This window comes from Taudactylus pleione, unplaced genomic scaffold (assembly GCF_031769625.1).
Source record: "Taudactylus pleione unplaced genomic scaffold, aTauple2 ptg000824l, whole genome shotgun sequence".
NCBI lineage: Eukaryota > Metazoa > Chordata > Amphibia > Anura > Myobatrachidae > Taudactylus > Taudactylus pleione.
The window spans coordinates 3,899,940-3,924,966 of record NW_028285226.1 but is presented as its reverse complement, the minus strand read 5'-3'; the positions used below and the strand labels follow the sequence as shown (position 1 = coordinate 3,924,966).

Genomic DNA, 25,027 nt, shown 5'->3' with positions numbered 1-25,027 from the left:
CCGTAGCTCGGCTCAAATTGATTACGGGCCAAAGTGAACGGTGGTAAGGTACCGTTTACTTTATCTCCTAACAAAGCTTAGTAAATAGACCCCCTTTTCATATTGAAGTGAAAAAGAACAGAAAAAATAAAAAGGGTTTTGTCATATTTATAATTATAATATGACAAAAGTATGGAAAAACCAAGAGAAAACATAAAAATATGAGAGGAAAGTCATAAACACAGCCATGACCAATGATCACATCTTCCTGCAATCACTGTGAGGAGCACTGCTCTACAAGGGAATAAGGGGAAGTCATACACCTTGACAGGATCAATTATCACATCTTCTTACAGTCACTGTGAGGAGCACTGCTCTACAAGGGAATGAGGGGAAGTTGTACACCCAGACAGGACTAATGATCACATCTTCCTACAGTCACTGTGAGGAGCACTGCTATACAAGGGAATGAGAGGAAGTTGTACACCCAGATATGACTAATGATCACATCCACCTACAGTCACTGTGAGGAGCACTGCTACACAAGGGAATAAGGGGAAGTTATACACCTTGACAGGATTAATTATCACATCTTCCTACAGTTACTGTGAGGAGCACTGCTCTACAAGGGAATAAGGGGAAGTCATACACCTTGACAGGATCAATTATCACATCTTCTTACAGTCACTGTGAGAAGCACTGCTCTACAAAGGAATGAGGGGAAGTTATACACCCAGACAGGACTAATGATCACATCTTCCTACAGTCACTGTGAGGAGCACTGCTATACAAGGGAATGAGAGGAAGTTGTACACCCAGATATGACTAATGATCACATCCACCTACAGTCACTGTGAGGAGCACTGCTACACAAGGGAATAAGGGGAAGTTATACACCCAGACATGACTAATGATCACATCTTCCTACAGTCACTGTGAGGAGCACTGCTACACAAGGGAATAAGGGGAAGTTATACACCCAGACATGACTAATGATCATATCCTCCTACACTCACTGTGAGGAGCACTGCTACACAAGGGAATAAGGGGAAGTTATACACCTTGACAGGATCAATTATCACATCTTCCTACAGTCACTGTGAGGAGCACTGCTATACAAGGGAATAAGGGGAAGTTGTACACCCAGACATGACTAATGATCACATCCACCTACAGTCACTGTGAGGAGCACTGCTACACAAGGGAATAAAGGGAAAGTTATAAACACAGCCATGACCAATGATCACATCTTCCTACAGTCACTGTGAGGAGCACTGCTACACAAGGGAATAAGGGGAAGTTATACACCCAGACATGACTAATGATCACATCCACCTACAGTCACTGTGAGGAGCACTGCTACACAAGGGAATAAGGGGAAGTTATACACCTTGATAGGATCAATTATCACATCTTCCTACAGTCACTGTGAGGAGCACTGCTATACAAGGGAATGTTGTACACCCAGACAGGACTAATGATCACATCCTCCTACAGTCACTGTGAGGAGCACTGCTACACAAGGGAATGAGGGGAAGTTGTACACCCAGACAGGACTAATGATCACATCCTCCTACAGTCACTGTGAGGAGCACTGCTATACAAGGGAATGTTGTACACCCAAACAGGACTAATGATCACATCCTCCTACAGTCACTGTGGGGAGCACTGCTATACAAGGGAATGTTGTACACCCAGACAGGACTAATGATCACATCCTCCTACAGTCACTGTGAGGAGCACTGCGACACAACGGAATAAAGGGAGCCAGGGGCCCATGTGCCCTGCATAGCCTGCACCCATTATAGGTACGCCCGCCAGTGACCCTCCTACAGTCACTGAGAGGAGCACTGCTACACAAGTGCAAGAAGGGAAAGTCACAAAAAACAGCCATGACAAACAATCTCTAAGGGGAGCATTAGGAGAATGAAGTGAGAGACATACATGGAGACATGGCCATTGGCCTCCACCATCTGTAATCACTGAGAGGAGCTATATGACCCAAGTGAATGAGGGAAAAGTTATTCAGTACATATAATTATCGGAATCAGTATGAAATACCGCCCCCGCATGGCCGGTGGTTCAATTCCCGGCAGCGGCAGCACGACACTGGAACACATCCCGGCAGCGTGAGCCCGACAGCGCTGGAAATCCTGATCGTTGTAAGGTAGGTATAGACTAACCTAACCCCCCTAACCCTAACTCTCCTTAGGGGTGCCTAACCCTAACCTCCCCCCAAATGCCTAACCCTAATCCCCCCGTATGTGCCTAACCCTAACCAGCCCTTCCCCGCTGCCTAAACTTAAGTCCCCCGGGGGGGTGCCTAACCCTCCCTCCCCCTAGCCTGACCCTAACCCTCACGGGGGGGTGCCTAACCCTAAGTCCCGCCCGGGTGCACTAAACCTAACCCTTCCCCCCCACGGCTGTCCGCTCGCGGCGCCCAGCATCCCTTCGATCGGGATGCCGGGCACCGGTCTCCCGGCATCGGGGAAATGAGCGGCGTATACATCTAGACGCCGGGAATTTCACCCTCGCCGGGATATGACAGTCGGGAGCCGGCTGTCAGTTTAATGTCAGCCGGCTTCCCGATTGCATCCCTAATTATCACATAATTTGTCCTCAGTCACAGGAACTTTTTCTGGATTTACCTAATGTTCTGGATACCAGATTCCATGCTGGACACCTCTAACAATATACAGAATATATAGAAATTAAGTATTTTTTATTTATTTGGTGTTTTTTTTACCTCAGACAGAGCCAATAATAGGAGAATGTTGCCAGCTGTGGAATGGAATCTCCAATGGATCAGAGCACAGGGATGAGGATAATTCTCTAGTTATATATAGATAACATTGCAGTAAGCAGACTGGAGGGCACGTAGGAAAGCGGGAGAGAATCCCTTTATGTTACGATGAGTTGATGTGCATAAGGATCCTTGCTCAGCATCTCCCCCCTAGCAGAGCTCTTAAAGAATATCTTATGACAATCGGCGTAACTATCAACGGGGGGCCTCAACTGTCTGCAGGCACCATGTGGCCACCTGTGATGCTTTCTGGCCTTGCTCCCCTATGCGGCCTATAGTCAGCAGGGAACTAAGGCCCTCATTCAGAGCCGTACGCTCTGAGCAGAGCGCACGCTCTGAATGAGGGCCGGGGACCATGAAAATGGAGCGCCTCCTGGACGCTCGTATAGCTGTGGGTCACCACCCACAGGCTATACGAGCGTGCATTTTGATGGCCGCGATGGTCGTGACCATCGCGACCATCGAAACTGCGAGCCGGAGCCTGCGGTTGAGGTTTTCAACCGCAAGCTCCGGAGTGATTTTGGCTCTATCAGAGCCAAAATCACTCCCACTGACATCACTAGTGATGTCAGTGGACCGGCTTCTGACGGGAGGCGTTCCCGTGGGAACGCCCCCGTCAGGGAGGCACGCCCCCGGCACGCCTACCAAAGGGGGCGTGCTGTCAATCAACATCGACAGCACGCCCCCTTTGATCAGACATAATGAGCGAAGGACTTTCCTTCGCTCATCGCGTCTGGCGCATGCGCACGACGGAGCTCCCTCCGTCGTGCGCATGCTCAGTCCAGAACATCGACCCACTTGCGAGCGGACAGCCGCTCGCGAGTGGGTCTGAATCAGGCCCTAAATGTTCAGCTGTGGGACTGCTGAAGCTCTAGAGTGCTGTGCACATGAGGCAGCACTCTAACGGATCCATAATAAAATCCTGGCCAGCGTTTGTGGGGCAGTCTCTGATGCCATGACCTCTGTGATCAGGAAATGCAGGGGGACTAATAAAGATGGCGGGGGCTGATAACCTGGCATAGTATGTATAGGCAGGAGAAACTAAAAACCTTTGTCCGTAAGTTGCCCACTCGCATTTCAGGGGTAGTGAATAAATGGGGCCACTTTATATAACCACCTTGTATTTTATTTCTATTTCTATTAGTAAGAACAACTTCATAGACCCCAACCTGGGGGAATGCGCACAACTCTGTAAGATGCCCGACGTGGTGAAGAGGATCCTGGGCTTCATTTTCCGGCCGATAGTAAGTAGATACGAAAAAAAAACAAAAAAACAATTCTTACTGTAAGTAAATTTGTGAACTTAATTAAATTTAACACGGACAATTTCATTAAAAACAAAAATGAAAAAAACACAACATAATTATAAACACTAATTGGTCTATTCAATATGTTAATTATCATTGTCCAAACGGACTTCGATAGTTAACGTTTCTTCTCGACGAGAGCGCCAGAGGAATTCATCAAATCAGCTGTCTTCCCGAACACTTTCACTGCTCCTCTCGGAGCAGGTCACGCATGCAAGAGCTCCGACATCCGAAAGGATCCCTTTTCACGACCCAGGACTCCTTCCCATACGGAAGATGGCGAATGCTCCAGCAATCAAGCTCTGAAAATATTGTATTTATGGTGCTTGATGAATTCTGTCCCCATACTAGTGTATGGGGACAGCGGGCCATTCCGCCAGAGGAAGGTAAGCAGGAGATATCTGTGATACTAGTGTATGGGGATAGCGGGCCATTCCGCCAAAGGAATTTAAGCAGGAGATATCTGTGATACTAGTGTATGGGACAGCGGGCCACTCCGCGAGAGGAAGATAAGCAGGAGATATCTGTGATACTAGTGTATGGGGACAGCGGGTCATTCCGCCAAAGGAATTTAAGCAGGAGATATTTGTGATACTAGTGTATGGGACAGCGGGCCATTTCACCAAAGGAAGGTAAGCAGGAGATATCTGTGATACTAGTGTATGGGGACAGCGGGCCATTCCGCCAAAGGAAGGTAAGCAGGAGATATCTGTGATACTAGTGTATGGGGACAGCGGGCCATTGCGGCAGAGGAAGGCAAGCAGGAGATATATGTGATACTAGTATATGGGGACAGCGGGCCATTCCGCCAAAGGAAGGTAAGCAGGAGACATCTGTGATACTAGTGTATGGGACAGCGGGCCATTCCGCCAGAGGAAGGTAAGTAGGAGATATCTGTGTTACTAGTGTATGGGGACAGCGGGCCATTCTGCCAGAGGAAGGTAAGCAGGATATATCTGTGATACTAGTATATGGGGACAGTGGGCCATTCCGGCAGAGGACGGCAAGCAGGAGATATATGTGATACTAGTATATGGGGACAGCGGGCCATTCTGCCAAAGGAAGGTAAGTAGGAGATATCTGTGATACTAGTGTATGGGGACAGCGGGCCATTCCGCCAGAGGAAGGTAAGTAGGAGATATCTGTGTTACTAGTGTATGGGGACAGCGGGCCATTCCGCTGCTTTACCTCCTTAATGAATGGCCCAATAACTTAATTTTTACAACTTTTGTAAAAATTAAGTGATGATGAATAGGTTCCTTAGAACTCTATTCATCAATCAAATTTCTCCTTAAATAATGCGGAAACGAGCAATTCATTCCAGAGCTTGGCCCTGGTAGCTAACGTCCCGAAAACTGAAAGCAAAGTGGTCACATTAGTGATCACTTTACTTTTACAATCAGCAAGGACAGATTCCTGCGAGTGCATTTAAATACATGCATGCGGTACATCATTCCTTATTGGCAATAATCATTTTCTAATTATTGGGTCTAAAACCTGATAATAAATAAACAGGCCCCATATTGTAGCTATACTTTTATCCCACTAATTAATAAATGATTTTTCTATATGAGAATATATAACATATCTAGCAATAGCCCATAACCTGAATACTACTGTAAAGAAACAGACTGCTCCTGTCCCCCAACCCCTGTCCCTGTGTTTGGTAAGTGCGCCCAGGTGCCCTAACACTGATTAGTAACTTTCTCACTCTACAGCATAATTCCGAAAATCTGTCATTGCTCCGGCAGACACAATGGTTTACACAATGGTTACATAAGTGAATATGTTATGTTTTATTGCTTCACTTAATACTCGCTAAAATCCTAAGTGACACTTTGATAATGCCCTGACATGGGTTTCCTAGCCCCAATAGTAATCCTTAGACCTTGAGTCCATGAGAAGAAATTAGCGGTGTGTAAGCAGCAGGTACATTAAGTTGTGACCAATGGGCATTTTAACTTTTTAACCCAAAGTAATGTCCCGTATACACAATACCCACAGTAGTAGTGCCCCTACTACACATAATGCCGACAGTAGTAGTGCCCCTTATGCAGTTCCCGCAGTAGTGGTGCCCCTTATGCAGTGCTCCCAGTAGTGGCAGTGGACCTTATGCAGTGTCCATAGTGGTAGTGCCCCTTATACAGTGCCCCATATGCAGTGCCCCCTATGCAGTGCCCCATGTAGTAGTGCCCCCAGTAGTAATGCCTCCCAGTAGTAATGTTCTCTGTAGTAGTACCCCCAATAGTAATTCCCAAATAATAATGCCCCTAGCTGTAATGCCCCCTGTAGTAGTGCCCCCAATATTAATGCCTACAATAGTAATGCCCCCAATAGTAATGCCATCAATAATAATGCCCCCTGTAGTAGTGCCCACAATAGTAATGCTCCCTGTAGTAGTGATACCAATAGTAATGCCCCCAGTAGTAATGCTGCTTATACACAAAAAAACCCCAACACAATACTTACCATAAGAACCACACCTGAATCCCCGGCCGTTCAACAGGCTGCTCCTCGGAACTATGGGAGAGACCTCATGACATCTCGCCCATAGTGCACACTTCAGGAGCTGGAAGCCGGAGCTCTGGAGTGAGCTCCAGCCTCCACCTGCCAGTGTTGTTGTGGGGAAAGATCTGGGCGCCCGCTGGTAACAGAATATCAGTGGGCGCCCAGCAAATGGAGCCTACCTGCGGCGCTGGGCTGAGGTGGGCCGGAGGAGGCGTAACTGGTTCCGTCTCCAGATATTTGGACGCTGTTGGTTAGCTACATAGCCACTGATTATAAAACTTCAGCATTCAGAGCAGATCCTGAACCATCTGTATAGTACATAGAACTCAGTGTTGCAATGTGGCATCTAATATTAACTTGAAGATAAAATATTTTTAAATTTATAGTGATGCTGATATTTTTTCCCTGTACGTAAATCTTATTTTAAATATTTCCAGTATCCGAGGATTTCCAGGTTTCTAAATTCCAGTGTTGGTGCAAGGTAAGACCCTGTGTGCTCTTCCAGATTATCTCTCATATACAATGTACACTATGTAGACAAAAGTGATTGGACACCTCTGCATTGCAGCTGGTTTAGCATGGGTCCGTGCATGGTCACATTAACTCTGAGAAGTATAAAGATGTTCATTGTGGCAGTTCTACAGAAGCAATGAATGTTTTTATCAGGATGACAATGCCACCTGCCATGTTTCCAGGGTGACGCTGGACTAGTATACAGAAAATGTGGTAACCTGGATGTACTGGCCACCTCTGACTCCAGATCTTAACCCCAGTGAGAACCTCTGGGACGAATTAGAACGATGGGTGCGTTCTAGGCTGACTCGACCTTCTTCAGTGTCACAGTTGGTCAGTGTACGTAAGGCGGAATGGCAAAACATACCCCCTGCTGTTATCCAGTAACTTGTGGACAGACAGTTTGCCAAGAAGGGTGTCTGCAGTAATCACTGCACGTGGTGGATCTACAAAGTACTGACGTCAATAAAATATTGTTTATCTATGTCCTGTCAGTGTCCAATCACTTTTCTCTACATAGATATATTACCCTGGTGGATTATTCCACATAAATTCCCACCCGCTCACACTCTGTGTCCTTGGTGCAAATTTAAATAGGGGCGGGACCAAATGACTTGATTATTGCAGAATAGCGTCATTAAGCCTCGCCCCCTACACGGGAATCCACGTTTGCTCTAGAAATTCTCCCCCATTCTGCCTACTTCACTAGGAAGTGGGCAGGAATGCAGGAGAAGTGCCTACTCTACGGGGTGTGCGGGGAGTTACCCGAAAAATCGTGAGCCTCCCACGACTTCCGGGAAAGTAGGCATGTATGATACAGAGGGAGTGATAAATCTATGGATACAGCTATGGAAGAAATTGCAGAGCAGCGGTGGAAGGAGGCCCCCAGTATGATTAAGATTGGGGGCGTGACGTATGACAAGGCCCCCAAATTTACGTGCGACCCTCGCAAATGTTGGGTGGTATGAGGAATTGTCTACTGACCATTGTGGTTGGGGCTTACACAGTAAAAGAATTGGAGAATACATGGTGTAAACATGCGGATATTTTTAAGACCAGTCTAAAATGCATGTAGTCAGGAAGCCGGCGGGCGAAATGCCGACCGCCGGCTTCCCGACTTTCATATCCCGCCAAGGGACTAATAATAGGCGTCAAAATCTTGCCGCCTATCATTATCCCTACGTTGGGATCCTGACGCCTGGCACACCGAACGAAGGTAAGCCGGGCGGCGGGTGCGGACAGCCACAGGGAGGGGGTTATGTTAGGGACTCCTGGGGGGGATTTAGGATTAGACACCCCCCTGGGAGGGTTAGGGTCAGGCTAGGGGAAGGTTGGTTTAGGGTTAGGCAACCCCAGGGGTAGGTTAGGGCTAGTCACCCCCCCGGGAGGGTTAGGTTTAGGGAGCGGGGAGGGGGGGTAGGTTTAGGCACTTACAGGGGAAGAATTAAAAAGCAATGGGAAAAAAGATCTAAGGCGATACAGATAAAATTATACTTAAATCGTGGAGGTCGTTGATATGGAGGTTTTTACTTTTCTAGAGATGATCCACTCTGTGGAATACAATTTGAAATTTAAACACAAACATAAAAGATCATATGTGAAGTAATGTCAAAACGTAAAACCACAACAAAATGAAATAGTCCTTTTGTGTTTCTGAAGAAGAAAAGGGTGATATCCGTTTTTTTCCAAAAGTTTATGTCAATCAAACAAATCAGGATAGATCCTCACCACCACAAATCATAGAGATGGGCGTACCATAAACTCACTTAATACGTGAATGGGAAATATACATAAAGGTATCTTTCAAAATACTTCACCGTGTGTCAAACGAAAGATTGAAGGATAAGCGTACCCAAACTCACGTAATAAGAAGTTGGGATCAGCATATAAAGGTATCTTTTCCACAAAAAATGAAAAAAACCATAGGTAAAGAAGACTTTTGATGAAAAATATAAAGATCCAAGGAGGATCGAAACGGCGTTGGTGGAGAGATTTGTAGGCATTCTATGGATTATAAGAGAGACTTGGATTTATATTTTTGAGGTATATAGTAGATCCATTACGGGTTTCAGTCCGGACCTTTTACCTGTAAGAGGAGATACTACTGTTAATACTTCTAATTTTCATCTTTACTTGTTCAAGGATTTTTTATTTTATTTTACATGTTTTTAATATTTGTATTTTTAATAAACCATTTTTGAAGTGATACCTCATCCTCTATTTTAAATCAAAAGTCTTCTTTACCTATGGTTTTTTAGTTTTTTGTGGAAAAGATACCTTTATATGCTGATCCCAACTTCTTATTACGTGAGTTGGGGTACGCTTATGCTTCAATCTTTCGTTTGACACACGGTGAAGTATTTTGAAAGATACCTTTATGTATATTTCCATTCACGTATTAAGTGAGTTTATGGTACACCCATCTCTAAGATTTGTGGTGGTGAGGATCTATCCTGATTTGTTTGATTGACATTTACTTTTGGAAAAAAACGGATATCACCCTTTTTTTCTTCAGAAACACAAAAGGACTATTTCATTTTGTTGTAGTTTTACGTTTTGATATTACTTCACATAATGGTCTTTTATGTTTGTGTTTAAATTTCATATTGTATTCCACGGAGTGGATCATCTCTAGAAAAGGAAAAACCTCCATATCAACGACCTCCACGATTTAAGTATAATTTTATCTGTATCGCCTTAGATCTTTTTTTCCCATTGCTTTTTAATTCTGTATGTTTTACTTGTCTGGGCAGGTATAGGGATTGAGATTGGGCAGACACAGTTACCGTGCGCCAGAGTTCTACCTTTTTATCAATTTTGTGATAACTATACAGGGGGAGGTTAGGCATTAGGGGGGGTTAGGCACCCCTAAAGAAGGCTTAGGGGGGGAGAGGGTGAGAAATAGTACAAATACTTACTCTTCTAGTGCCCTTTCTATAGTACAAATATTTACCCTTCTAGGGATCTTCTAGTGCCGGTCTTCAGGCATCGGGATTTGAACTCATACCGATTCTGTCTAAAATATACAATAAAAACATAGAGCCTGATTCATTAAGGATCGCTTTTGCGATTCCAGCTCCATAATTGCGCGCAGGTCTGCTGTGAAAATATGCTAATGATTGCAGTCACAATGCCTTCGCGCTGCCTGCATAGAGACGTCCACTGCCTCCTATTACTGCTATCTCACATCCGTAATACCTTGCAAGCCTCCATAAAAATGGGTAATATCGAGTACCATCGGCCATGCAGAATTACAGCAGCCCTGACCCTACTTAGACATTGCTAACCTCATTGCACGCAGTAAGTACTCAAGCTGCTTATGCCATCGCACTGGCTAATTTATGCACGCCCATGCAACGGCGTTCAAATGGTCAGGCATGCCAGCGTTTTTTTTCTGACCACCTCTCGTCACCACCCCCAAACGCTCACTGCCTGTCAGTCACTATGTGATCGCTCTCCGTGCTCTGGGTGATCGCATTGTGATCACAGTGGTGTCTTTGCACACTGCGATTCATGCGCAGTACGCAACAATCGGCAGTCTTTGTACGCTTTAGCAGTTGCGATCCTTAATGAATCGGGCTCACAGAGAGAGCAGACTCGGTGGATCTGTAGGTTTTCTTCCATCAAAGTTTCTGTGATTTTGTGTTTTCTCTGTTATGTTTTGCGGTTATTGTCTGTATTGATCTCTCTCATTCCTCCATCTAGATCTGTGAAGCATCTCTGGGAGGAGCAGATAGCCGTGCAGGTAGTATACATTGCGTATATATTAATAATAATTTCTTCTTCAGTGTCCATAGGGATCCACAGGGATACCATGGGGGGTGTGTGGTTGGAGAGATCCACGCACCAAACAGTTAAAGCTTTAGCTCCCAGGATGCCCCGGTCTTCCTCCACTTATACCCCGCCCCCAGCCATAGGCAGACAGTTTTTCATTTGGTGCCAGCAGGACCGGTCGCACCTTTAGACAGGGGGACTGCTTAGGCAGCCCCAAGATTTTTTATGAGGTTTTTTTGTTGTTTATCTGAGCAAGCAGCAAGGCGTCCTAATGGGTGAGTGGTCCGATGATCACGGTGGGCGCCAGCGGGGCTCTGATTGCAACTCCACTGGGGACCCAGGGCTGCAGCCAGACAGACGAAGAAGAACAGGTAAGGCATGTTGTGCAGTCCTTACCTCCGGCGGTGGAGATCTGCCAGAGGACGCTGCAGTGGGGTGACTGCTTCATCCGCTCCCCCACTAGACCAAAGGTGCAGTTAAAAGCTGGCATCGGGGACCATGAAGAGGCCAGCGGCACCCGGCGGTTGGTGTAGCAGCGGGGAGATAGGCTCTCCCCCGGCATCCTCTCCCCCAGCCCAGAGCACGATCCCTCACTTTGAGATTTCCCGCTTCTGAGCTGTTCCTCCTCCTCACCCTCTTCCCCATAGGCAGGGCCGGATTAAGGTCTGTGGGGGCCCCTGGGCAACAAACATGTGGGGGCCCCCATTACGTGCCCTTTATGCAGTGCACCCAGTAGTAGTGCCCCCAGGAGTGTTGCCCCTTATGCAGTGCCCCCTATGCAATGCCCCCTGTAGTTATACCCACAGTAGTAGTGTTCCCAGTAGTAATACCCCTGTAGTTGTGCCCCCAGTAGTCATGCCCCCTGTGTGTGACCAATAGTAATGCCCTCAGTAGTAATACCCCTGTAGTTGTGGCCCCGTGGTAGTAGCACCAGTAGTAATGCCCCCTGTGGTAGTGGCACCAGTAGTAATGCCCCCCCGACTAATGTCCCCTGTAGTAATGTCCCCCCCGAGTAATGTCCCCTGTAGTAATGTCCCCCTCGAGTATTGCCCCCAGTAGTAATGCCCCCCGAGTATTGCCCCCATTAGCAATCCCCCCCCGAGTAATGCCCACAGTAGTAATGTCCCCCCCCGAGTAATGTCCCCTGTAGTAATGCCCCCAGTAGTCCCCCCCCCGAGTAATGTCCCCCACAGCAGTGGAAAAGCCGCTTGCGCTAAAAAGAGAAAAAAATAAAATCATACTTACCTTAAGCCCCGCTCCCGCTGCCTTCTGATCCGCTCGGCTGGCGCTGCTCCTCTGCACTATGAGAGAGACGCATGACGTCTCTCCCATAGTTCACTGCCTGAGCCGGAAGCCGGAGCTCACGTGTGAGCTCTAGTCACCGGCTCTGGCTGCCGCTGCGGGGAGGGAGCCGGGTGCCCGCTGGTTACAATCTCAGCGGGCGTTTGGTGTCTCCGTGCGGCACCGGGGTTAGGTGTCCGGAGGAGGCGGAACTTGTTCCGTCTCCTCTGGTTCACTTTAACCCCGATGGCTGGGTGTGGGGGCCATTCAGGTGTGGGGGCCCAGGGACGATCGCCCCTGTCGCCCCCCCTTTAATCCGGCCCTGCCTATAGGAGACACTCAGCAGCCATTAATTCTGAAGCTACAGGTCTCAGGAGATTTGGGTCCAGTCTTCCTGTATAACTCTGCCAGCCCTTTGAGGCTTGAGTAGTTGATTTAGTGCCCATTATAAGTAGATTTATTTATGTGCATTATACTGTCTTAAAACGTTCCGTCAGTTATATCTATCCCTGCTGCTCTTATTTAAACCCTCAACTACCAGGCCTGTAGGGGTTCATTATTACTTCACATTTACTTGTATTTGTGAAAGGTGTCACTCTGCATTACTAGTCATACACTGATTATGTGCTGCTAGCTGGTTATTACTATGTCTTCTAAGGGTAAAAGGGAGCCTGAGGCCCCTGTGCTGGTTACTTGCAGATCCTATTCAGCGGGCTTGTCCCCTTAGGATTTCATGCAGAATGGTCTGTGTGTTATTTGTTATGTACCACCTCCTCAGTCCACCGTACCAGCCCCTGTCCAGGAGCCACCTTTGGTGTCCTCCTTATCATAGGTTATGACGCAGCTAGTGGACCTCTTATCAGCCCTCATGCTGCCTTCCACCATGGGGTACCCACAGCTATCACAGCCTACTATGTCAGTAACCCCTATGCATCCTCCTTGGATGGATGTTTATGTCCACTCAGTGCAGAATATGGCTCAATCGTCTGCCGCCTATCAGCAAAAGGTGGACAGACAGCCACTAAAACACTTAGGCGGACTGTATCATCCTCTCAGTCCACCCCGCTTTCGGATTCTAATGCATCATCTGTGGAGGCAAATGATGCACAGGGTTCTCTCTCCGGGTCTCCCTCGGGCAAGGAGAACCGTCATTCAACAGTGGATGTCCCTCCTTTAGTGAGGGCGGTTATATCGATCCTGAATGTAGAGGATGATGAGCCGGCCCCTAAGCCAAAAACCCAGATGTTTAAACGTCAAAAGGTGGTTAAGGCTGAATTCCCTCTATCAGAACAGCAAACTGAGCTCATGGGGGAAGCTTGGGGTACTCCTGGCAATGGTTCCAGGTCCCAAAAAGACTAGTGTCTTTTTACCCTCTCCCTAATAGTGAGTGTGCTAAGTCAGAAATCCCTCCTACTGTTGATTCGCATGTGGCACGCTTTGTCAGAAGTTCTACTCTGCTTTTACTTGTCTCAAGTCAGTCTGCTTGCTTTCTGGCGCTATCAGCAGGCCAGCTACAGTATGGCCGTGGCCTGTGTGGCTAAGGCTATCGAAGGATGGGCAGAGGCACTGGAAGAGAGCCTGCCATAAGACCCTACCAGGGTAAAACTGACCTACATCTCCCATATTTAGGAAGAAGCTGTCCCTAAGCCTAGGCTGTCCTCTTCTCTGTTCTTTAGCCCTCATGGTAAGGCAAGTGAGCAGTCCTTTCCCAGGCAGTCTAGTTCTCACAAGACTACTAAGCCGCGATCCAAGCAGTCTTGGTTGGCCAGACGTCCAGGTTCCAAGTTTGACGACAAACTCTCCGTCTGATCTTGGCATTAAGCAACAACAGATGCTTGGGTCCGAGAAGTGATCTCTCAGGAGTACGCCCTCACCTTCCTCAGGTGTCCTCCCCAGCTATTTTTTTTGCACATGTCCCCCATCAGACCCTATCAAGGCCCTGGCCCTCCAGGAAGCTATTCACTCCCTGCTGCGTTCATGTGTGAAAATACCGGTTCCTTCGGCTCAACGAGGAACTAGGTTTTTATTCCACTCTCTTTTTGATTCAGAAGCCGAAGGCGTCTCACCAGCCTATTCTAAATCTCCCTCCCCTCAACAGATTTATCCGAGTACCCAAGTTCCACATGGAAAATGTGTGATAAATTGTCCTGGCATTGGAGCCTGGGGATTTCATGGTTTCTCTGGACATTCAGGATGCATATCTGCATGTACCTATTACTCCAACCCACCAGCAGTTCCTACAGTTTGATGTTCTGCAGCAACATTACCAGTTTCGGGTGCTGCCCTTTGGTCTGACAACAGCCCCTCAGTTATTTACCATAATAATGGAAGTTATGGTGGCCCACCTCAGGTGCCATGGAATCAGAATCCTGCCATACCTAGATGACCACTTAATCTTGGCACATTCACCAGTTGTGTTACAACGACATCTCCAGCTGACCGTTGACTGCCTGCAAACACACGGCTGGCTCATCAATTGGATAAAGTCCTACCTATCTCCGACATAGCGGATTGTACATCTTTGGGCACTCCTGGATTCTCGAATACAGAGGATTGTTCTGCCAGCGGACAAACTTTTTATACTACACTTGCGCAACTTGCTCTACAATCAGGGGGTATCCATTTACTTAGCAATGCAGGTCCTGGGGTCCATGGTATCTCCTTTGATATGGTAGAATACGCCCAGTTCCAGGCCCCTTCAACAACTGATTCTCTCCCGGTGGAACGGGCAGTATCATCTGATCTGCTCCCAGATGATCCTCATCTCTCCGGAGGTTCGGTTTTCCCTCTCATGGTGGCTACAGACGTCCAATCCGGACAAGAGTCGCCCCTTCTAGATTCCAAATTGGGGACTTCTCACTACAGATGCCAGCCTTCGCGGATGGGATGTGGTAATCGGTCATCATACCTTTCAGGGATGGTGGACAACCGAGGAAAGTCGCCTGCCCATAAACATTCTGGAGGGGCAAACAGTGTACAGAGGGCTCTCTCTGGCACAAGATCTGCTTCGGGACAGGCCGGTCTAAATTCAGCATAAAACCTGACTGTGGTAGCCTACCTCAACCATCAGGAAAGCACGCGAAGTCGGGCAGCCATGCGGGAAGAAGCACACATTCTGGTCTGGGCCGAATGTCATCTCCCGGCAATCTCAACAGTGTTCATCCCCAGAGTGCTCAACTGGGAAGCGGACTGCCATCAGGACATACACGCCAGAGAGTGGGCTCTAAATCTGGATGGCTTTCAACTCCTGGTGGACAATGGGGCCTGCCAGACATAGACCTGATGGCTTCACGTCACAACCACAAGGTCCTCAGGTATGGGTCCAGGACCAGAGATCCCTCAGCTGCCTTCGTGGACGCTCTGGCAGTGAGGTGGGACTTAAATCTTGCATACCTCTTTCCTCCAATCTCTCTCCTCCTGAGAGTTCTCCGAAAGTTCAAGCAAGAAGTTGGGATGGTGATACTAATAGCCCCAGCCTTGCCCAGGCGACATTGGTTCATCGACCTACGAAGTCTCTCCATAGACAATCCATTCCCACTGCCTCTATGGCAGGATCTACTAGCAGAGTCCTTGCCTGTACCCATACCTACCTCATCTGTCTTTCACGGCATGACTCTTGAGAGACCCCTTTAAGAGCCCAGGGGGACCATATACTTTTTAGGGTCTCCCGGGGGCTTGCCTTTCTCCAGGCGGGGTTAGACCTCGACCTCCATCTGGCCTTCCTTAGAGTTCAAGTTTCTGCTCTGTTAATCTGGTTCCAGTGAAGGATCACTCCCCTGTCTAATGTTAGAACATTCTTTCAAGGTGCTCTCCGCCTTCAACCTCCTTTTTGTCCATCCGGTGGCTCCGTGGGATTTGTCCTTGGTTCTCCGGGCTGTACAGGCTCCTCCGTTTGAACCTCTGGACTCAGTAGACCTCAAATGGCTGACAGTGAAGACGCTCTTTCTTTTCGCTATATCCTCTGTGAGCAGGGTATATAATTTGACAACGCTCTCCTGTCACTCCCCATTCTTGATCTTTCATCCAGACAGAGCTGTCTTCTGTACCAGGGCTGGTAACCTCCCTAAAGTGGTATCCCGATTCCATTTGAATTAATAGATTGTGGTTCAGGCCTTCCAGTCCTCGGATATTTCTGCAGGTGAAGCCTCCTTGGATGTGGTTCGTGCTTTTCGGATCTATGTGGATCGTACTATTTCCTTTAGGAAATCAGATTCTGTATTGTATGGCAAATTTGTATTGTATGGCCTTCATAAGCGAGGCTGGCCAGCTAACAAACAGACTCTGGCTCGATGGCTCCGAATGACACTCTCTAAGGCCTACATGCAAGCTAATCTTCCTGTTCCAAACAGGGTTACAGCACATTCTACTCGGTATGTGGGACCCTCGTGGGCGGTTCGATGTGGCGCTTCTGCTGAACAATTGTGCAAGGCAGCCACGTGGTCTTCCGTCCACACCTTTCTCAGGTTCTACACCTTCTCCTTTCTGCTCAAGAGCGTCCCTGGCCTTAGGGGAAACTGCTATGGGACATCCCCATGGTATCCCTGTGGATCACCTATGGACCCTGAAGAAGAAATTGAGTTATGGTAGACTTATCTTTGTTAACTCTATTTCTTCAAATATACAAATAGTTGATACCAGCGCTATATATAGTTGTTGTATATAAAAACTCAGATACGGATGTGTAGTCAATTAATATCACATTTAATACATTACAATATAATAAAATTTGTTATATGGAAAATAATAAAATGCACAAAATAAGTGCTGTATTAAAAATAGTTGTAGTCATATGTAATCGCTATTAGGGGAGGCTGGTTAATCCATATTCGATAAAGACACTAGCTGTGGGACAATTGTTGGTTCTGTGTAATTAGGTACAGCAAATATTTACCAGGTGGCGTATCCTTAATCTCAGTCCAAAGAAATTATCATGTGTCCAAATCCTTTTGGTATTATCACAGAGTATAGACTGGATGGGATCCACTTGTAGCTGTTATCCTGTGGAGTTGATGCAAATGTCCCAAAAGCAGGAAAATGTGTCAAAGTGTCCAAGATGAATGGATATAGATGGTGGAGAGGCTTAACGCGTTTCGTTGGTAAATCGATATCCAGCTTCTTCAGAAGTATACCTATTTCTTCAAAGTCCTTAGGATCCACAGGACGCCCACAAGGGTTCATTAGGGCCTTACAGAGTACGCAAACAGAAACAGTATGAACAAAACAAGAAAAAAATAATTACAGTACAGAACATTTGGTGCCATTGTTGGGCATGGGGAAGAGATGATTGTATAAGTGAGAAAAGGAGAAGCACATGAGGGAAGAGGGTCCTGCTCGTTAGAGCTTACAATCTAAAGGGGAGTGGGAGACAGATGGGGGTGACACAGAGGGGAGAGACAGTGAGTAAGGAGCATGGAAGGTAGGTTAGGATAAGAGCTGGAAAGCTTTGATAAAGGAGTGGGTCTTGAGAGCCTGTTTTAAACTTTGTAGAGATGTGGAGTCTGATAGGGAAAGGGAGAGCAAGAGAGTTCCAGTGGTAGGGAGCAGCACGGGCAAAATCTTGCAGGAGGGAGTGGGATGAAGTAATTAGTTGGTGAGCATTAATTTGTGGAGCGAAGTGGATGGGCGGGAGGGGATACAGTCAATATCCCGGCAATTAGAATACCGGCGCCGTAATCCAGACACCTGTCAGAATCCTGTTAGGAGGAGAGTTAGGGGTTAGGGATAGACACTAGGGGGAGGTTTAGGGTGCAGGGAGAGGGAGGTTAGGTTTAGGCACTAGGAGGGATGTTAAGTTTAGGCATAGGGGAGGGAGGGTTAGGGGAAGCGTTAGGATACCGACTGACAGGTGTCGGTATCCTAACCCTGTCGGGAGGACCACCGGCATCCCGTACCCAACCCGGGCAGGAGTGTGCACGGAGATAAGGTCAGAGATGTAAATAGGAGAGGATTGGATATATATCTGGTAAACATGGTATATGTGGCAAGTGTGTTCATATTTAATTAATATATGTAATTCTAATTTCAAATAATTTCTCAGTAATGTCTCTTTAATGACACTGTTAAATTTTATTCACATATTAAATACCTATAATTCATGTACCCCAGTCTGTTCTCGGAGGTCTGTCTGTGATTGTCAGCTCTTATGATAAGTCTTTTCTTTTAGGAATACCAGACAGAATTCCTCACTGAGTGGAGAAAGCTGAATCTAGATGTGGTCCTATGTCCCATGTTGGGCCCGGCCTTCAACATCGGTTATCCGGGGAGACTTTACGGTATTTCTATAAGTCACAGTGTTTCGTCACTAATTTATATATATTATTATACAGGGTGTAACTGGAGATTTATGGGCCCCACAGCAACATTTATTACGACCCCTTTTGTACATTTTGTCCGCTGGAAATGGTGTGGCTTAGGTTTAATAGAAAACCATTCTCAGCTGTCGGGTCCTTGTAGCTGCACCCCCTCTCACTACAGTAGGACCACCTTAGGTCCTCCGATGGGGTCCTGCAGTGTATAATGACAGTGGCACATGCAACACTCACTAATTATTAGCAGCCAATACAGCAACATGAGATATAGAATGTGCATAATGTAATGATAATGATATAACTGGTGTACTTCATGTAAGATATAAGAAGTTCTTATTGCAGAATAAAAGGGAGATCTCAGCATGTGCGCTATGGTACATAAGGATATATTTATTTCAGTACAGAGAAAAAATATATATTCAATGTTCATGACAAAAGAATTATCAGACTCAATTGTCTAACTTACTTCCATATGGCCAGTATACCCATAGAGCTTTGTATGCCACCAATCTAATGTGCCCCATATGGCCAGTATACCCATAGAGCTTTGTATGCCACCAATCTAATGTGCCCCATATGGCCAGTATACCCATAGAGCTTTGTATGTCACCAACCTAATGTGCCTCTTATGGCCAGTATACCCATAGAGCTTTGTATGCCACCAACCTAATGTGCCCCTTGTGGCCAGTATACTCATAGAGCTTTGTATGTCACCAACCTAATGTGCCCCATATGGCCAGTATACCCATAGAGCTTTGTATGCCAACAACCTAATGTGCCCCTTATGGCCAGTATACCCATAGAGCTTTGTATTCCATCAACCTAATGTGCCCTGTGTGGCCACTATACCGATATAGATCTTTGTATGCCACCAACCTAATGTGCCCCGTATGGCCAGTATACCCATTGAGCTTTGTATACCACCAACCTAATGTGCCCCTTATGGCCAGTATACGCATAGAGCTTTGTATTCACCAACATAATGTGCCCTGTATAGCCACTATACCGATATAGATCTTTGTATGTTACCAACCTAATGTGCCTCTAATGGCCAGTATACCCATAGAGCTTTGTATTCCAGCAACCTAATGTGCCCTGTATGGCCACTATACCGATATATATCTTTGTATGCCACCAACCTAATGTGTCCCGTATAGCCAGTATACCCATAGAGCTTTGTATGCCACCAACCTAATGTGCCTCTAATGGCCAGTATACCCATAGAGCATTGTATTCCATCAATCTAATGTGCCCCGTATGGTCAGTATACCCATAGGCAACCAGCCAAATATGCCCCATATAGTCATACTCACAGAGCTTCATATACCAGAAGTATATGGCAGTGGTTCCCAAACTCTGCCATTACAGTCCAGGTTTTAAAGAATATCCATACTTGAGCACAGATGACTTAATTAGTACCTCAGTCAATTCGATTTAACCATCTGGATTTCGTTATGGCTATCCATAAAACCTGGACTGTAAATGTCGGAGTTTGTGAAACTTTGGTATATGGAATAGTTTTAAGCACCATAATTATGGGGATCAAATCCAAGACACAAATACAGTATACCACAAGCCACAGACACTGATCAAAGATCCATTCTCATTTATGATTTATACTACAAAACGTTACGTATAGAAGCACACATCAAAATACACTGAGCAGGGCTGTAACTAAGGTAGTGTGGCTTGTGCCATGGCACAGGGCACCACAGGTCAGAGGGCACTGTTTGGGCCTGTCAAATTTCTGTTTATTATCATTCTTGCTTGTAGCTTCCTCTTATTTCATCCCCAGCATCTCCTGGCCTCTTCTATCACTTCCCTGGCCCTTCCCCATGAAGCCATGGCCCTTTTTTGGGTTCATTATGTCCCTATTTGAAAAATGTGGGGGCGCCAATGCTCTTTCTGGTACAGGGCACCAAAAAGTCTAGTTACGGCTCTGGCACTGAGTGATTGGTCTGTAATGAGCAGGTGTTTGGGGACAGTACATATACAGAGCATTGGTCTTATACAAAGGAGAAGTGCTCAGTAATACTGTAACCTCATTTTGTACACAATGGCAATTAGTGTGCAACAGTGACAAAATAAGACGTATGATGTGAAGCTCACAGGGGATACAGTTAATATCCTAGCAAAGGGGATGCCGGTGCTTAAAATACCAGTGCCGGCATGCCGACACCGGTCAAGGTCCTGGCGCTGGAATCCCGACCACCGGCATTCTGAAGGTGAGTAGCGGGGTTAGGGGGAGGGTTAGGGGTTAAGGTTAGGCACTTGGGGGAGGATTAGGGTTAGGCACATGATGTCACAAAAGTCTTCCTAAATGATTTATTATTAGTATTAACATGTATGTAAATAGCACCAGCATAGTCCACAGCACTGTTCAATTATGAAGCAATACAGCTATAAGTTTGGGTTTGGGTATTAGACAAAGCGATAAGAGGGCGCCACTTAGAAGCTTACATAAGTCACCAATCTCTCTTATGTCTCTCAGCTCACATTGCCTGCACAATGTATTAAATTATCCGGCTGGAGTCGTTCCTGTTGGTTCCGTCACTGCGGAGGACGAGAAAGAGCTAAAAAATTACAAAGGTTACTTTAATGATCCCTGGGACAAACTGTATAAGAAGGTAATTATTATAGTGGTTTTTAAGATATAGGTGAGGTTTATTTGTGCTATCTCTCATAGGTCTCTATTTATTATCATTATTTTCACACCCTTTTCACATTATTTTAGTTTCACCCAAAGTTACTAAAGGGCAATTGGAGTAGAATTAGTAAAATTCCCTGTGATATTTCCTGAATTCGCAATACGAATTCAGTCGGTAATATCACACTACAATCTGCATTCAAAATGCGGATTGTATTAAATAAAGCCCATAATATTATTGTTATAAAGTGTCTAATCTCCAGGATTGTGTTTATTTATATATATGAGTACAAAGGGCCTGATTCAGAGCCGCTCGTAAGCGGCAGTACGCTCGTTCCGAGCGATGTTCGCCCATCTGCGCATGCGTACGGTTTTTAATACGCATGCGCGAACCAGTCAGTGCGGCCGAAAATCGTTTGTTCGCTATATAGCGAAGGCCTGCTATTTTGATTGACAGAATGAGGCGTATGTGGGTGGTAACAGGGGAAGGTGCTTGAAAACGGGGAGTGGAGATCAGAACGCAGGTGTGCTTAAAGGTCAAAGCGGGCGTTTTATGGGTGTGCATAATTTAAACTGCAGCGTCATTGACCACGTCACTGGGTTATTTTATAGCCAGAACTGCTCGCAAAATTGTGGTAGGAAAAACCAACCACAAGAATAGCGAGCAGTTCATACGCTGTTCGATGTACTCGATTAATCTAATAAATAGCGGACATGACGTATGATGCGAGCGGCCAGGGGGCGTATTTTTCAAATAAACGTACGCATGTTTTGTTCGCTCGTTCAGACATGGAGGCGTCAACAGACAGCAAGGAGCGAACGGTTCATTTGAATAGCCACCCCCTTTTTCTGAATGAGCGAGCGCTAATTGCGTCCGGCTCTGAATCAGGCCCAAAGCCTGGACAGGTGTCTAAACATTGCTGGGGCTCAGTGGTTATGTGCTCTGTCTCTCTTCCTCCCCCTACTGTTTACTCTGTGTAACTGCTTCTCTATCACTATCTCTGCAGGCTGTGGAAGGAGGGGTGGGTCTACCGCTGTCTGTTCAGTGTGTGGCGCTTACCCACCAGGATGAGCTCTGCCTGCGTCTCATGAAAGAAGTCGAGACCCTTAGCGGCCATCACCAAAAGAGGCAATAAGCCCCTGCCTGGCTCTTGGGCAACTCATTAGAGATGACTATAATAAACTAGGGATGTGCAGGCTCGGATAGGTTCGAGTTTGCACGTGGAGTTCGGATTTTTCCCTCCAAAAAAACGGAACTCAGAAAGAGGCAAAACATCATCTTACATGGACGAACATCATCATTCCTGGACTTTTGTCCAAACTCGAACCTATCCGAGCCTGCACATCCCTACTATAAACATATATTATTAGTTGTTATTTCATTAGAGAAACCTATATCGCTACTCTTTATTACTCTGTTATCTGTAGAGGGTTACTAGTCGTTGACTGATCCTCTTCAGGGACAGCAGCAAGTGACAGCCATAGGTAGACTGAGCAATGAGGATTCTTATAGCAAAGCAATTATTTTCATCTGTATCGTGTGTAATATAACTATGAATGTTCAGCTATAATAAACATATTTACGTTTGTTAAACACATATTCACTCCATTGTATTTGAAATCTTTCTGACATTGCAACGTTCTTTGTGTGGAAATATTCCAGCACAGAGTCTGTATTTGGATCCTGGATGCTGGAAACAATCAGATTCTTGTTTACTCTCTGTAGAATATACTAACATAATAATAATACTAATAATAATAATAATAATAATAATAATAATAATAATACTACTAATAATAATAATAATAATAAATAATAATAATAAATAATAATGAAAGCTTACAGAAATACACCATGTGGATACCATGTGACAAGTTTTGAAATCAGACAGAAATTTTGGGAATCACATATTTAATATAAGTGAAGATTGACAGCTGATTTGGGTTCATTGCTTAAGGGCTGTGACCAACCACCAGAGGGGCAGAAGGAAAGAACAATAACTGCTTGGTCACCTCACCTGAGTGATCCTTCCGGCACAGTAAAAGGGACAGGGGCTGATATTAGTCACACAGGTAAGACTGATATCATACAGTCACTATACACAGGTAAGACTGATATCATACAGTCACTATACACAGGTAAGACTGATATCATACAGTCACTATACACAGGTAAGACTGATATCATGCAGTCACTATACACAGGTAATAGAAACAAGTGGAAAGCAGCATTGATAATGAAAATGTACACAATTTAATATACATACAAAATACACTAACGGCACCTAATATTTTGGACATTGACACCTACCCTGCATTGGAATACCAAATTGGATTTGGGACCTTATCCATTGTTTCCAGCACTGACTGTTAAGAGGCAGCATCCCTTGCGTTGGATTTTCGCTGACTGTGATGCCATCGCTAATTTCAGGTTCCTCAATCATCTTGGTCTAAGCTGGTAAAACTATCGCTATATCATTGGATTGCTTTTACAAACTTCATCCTACCCTCTCCTTGAATGACGTTTCATCGGTGTCCATTCCAATTTAATTGCAGCAGTATTTAGTGCCCACAGGGTTCATTTATTTGCATGAGATTCAATATCATGTGTTTTATTTCTCCATGTCACATGTGACCTTTTGATGCTCCATATGTTTCAATTTATCTGTGGTTTTTATATTGTATTTTATTGCATTCAGTGTATTTTGTATGTATATTAAATTGTGTACATTTTCATTATCAGCACTGCTTTCCACTTGTTTCTATTACTCTATAGGAGGCTGACTACCTCCCTCCAGCAGCTGCTAGGAAAACTGACACATGACAGCGCCCTCTATACTATAATATCTTTATAGACATTTCTCTACTATACACAGGTAAGGCTGATATCATACAGTCACTATATACAGGTAACACTGATATCATACAGTCATTATACGCAGGTAATACTGATATCATACAGTCACTCTACACAGGTAACACCGATATCATACAGTCACTATACACCGGTAACACTGATATCATACAGTCACTATACACAGGTAAGACTGATATCATACAGTCACTATACACAGGTAAGACTGATATCATGCAGTCACTATACACAGGTAAGACTGATATCATACAGTCATTATACACAGGTAAGACTGATATCATACAGTCATTATACACAGGTAAAACTGATATCATACAGTCATTATACACAGGTAACACTGATATCATACAGTCACTATACACAGGTAATACTGATATCATACAGTCACTCTACACAGGTAACACCGATATCATACAGTCACTCTACACAGGTAACACCGATATCATACAGTCACTATACACCGGTAACACTGATATCATACAGTCACTATACACAGGTAACACTGATATACAGTCACTATACACCGGTAACACTGATATCATACAGTCATTATACACAGGTGACACTGATATCATACAGTCACTATACACAGGTAACTGACATCATACAGTTATTATACACAGGTAACCGATATCATACAGCACTATACACAGGTAACACCGATATCATACAGTCACTATACACAGGTAACACTGATATCATACAGTCATTATACACAGGTAACACTGATATCATACAGTCACTAGACACAGGTAACACCGATATCATACAGTCACTATACACTGGTAACACTGATATCATACAGTCACTATACACAGGTAAGACTGATATCATACAGTCACTATACACAGGTAACACTGATACCATACAGTCATTATACACAGATAACACTGATATCATACAGTCACTATACACAGGTAATATTGATATCATACAGTCACTATACAAAGGTAACACCGATATCATACAGTCACTATACACCGGTAACACCGATATCATACAGTCATTTTACACAGGTGACACTGATATCAT

General features: G+C 45.4%; 1 protein-coding gene across 1 annotated transcript in view; it reads left to right on the top strand.

Moving 5' to 3' along the window:
- Window positions 1-22,256, top strand: part of LOC148474667 (fatty-acid amide hydrolase 1-like) — a gene marked incomplete at its 5' end in the record, with an annotated part of 42,939 nt that extends 20,683 nt beyond the window's left edge. The window contains 6 exons of the mRNA XM_088458287.1: window positions 3,927-4,026; window positions 7,035-7,078; window positions 10,816-10,855; window positions 18,329-18,462; window positions 20,965-21,100; window positions 22,128-22,256. Coding sequence (XP_088314413.1) covers window positions 3,927-4,026; window positions 7,035-7,078; window positions 10,816-10,855; window positions 18,329-18,462; window positions 20,965-21,100; window positions 22,128-22,256 — 583 coding nt within the window. The remainder of the gene's footprint in view (window positions 1-3,926; window positions 4,027-7,034; window positions 7,079-10,815; window positions 10,856-18,328; window positions 18,463-20,964; window positions 21,101-22,127) is intronic.
- Window positions 22,257-25,027: the final 2,771 nt, after the last annotated feature.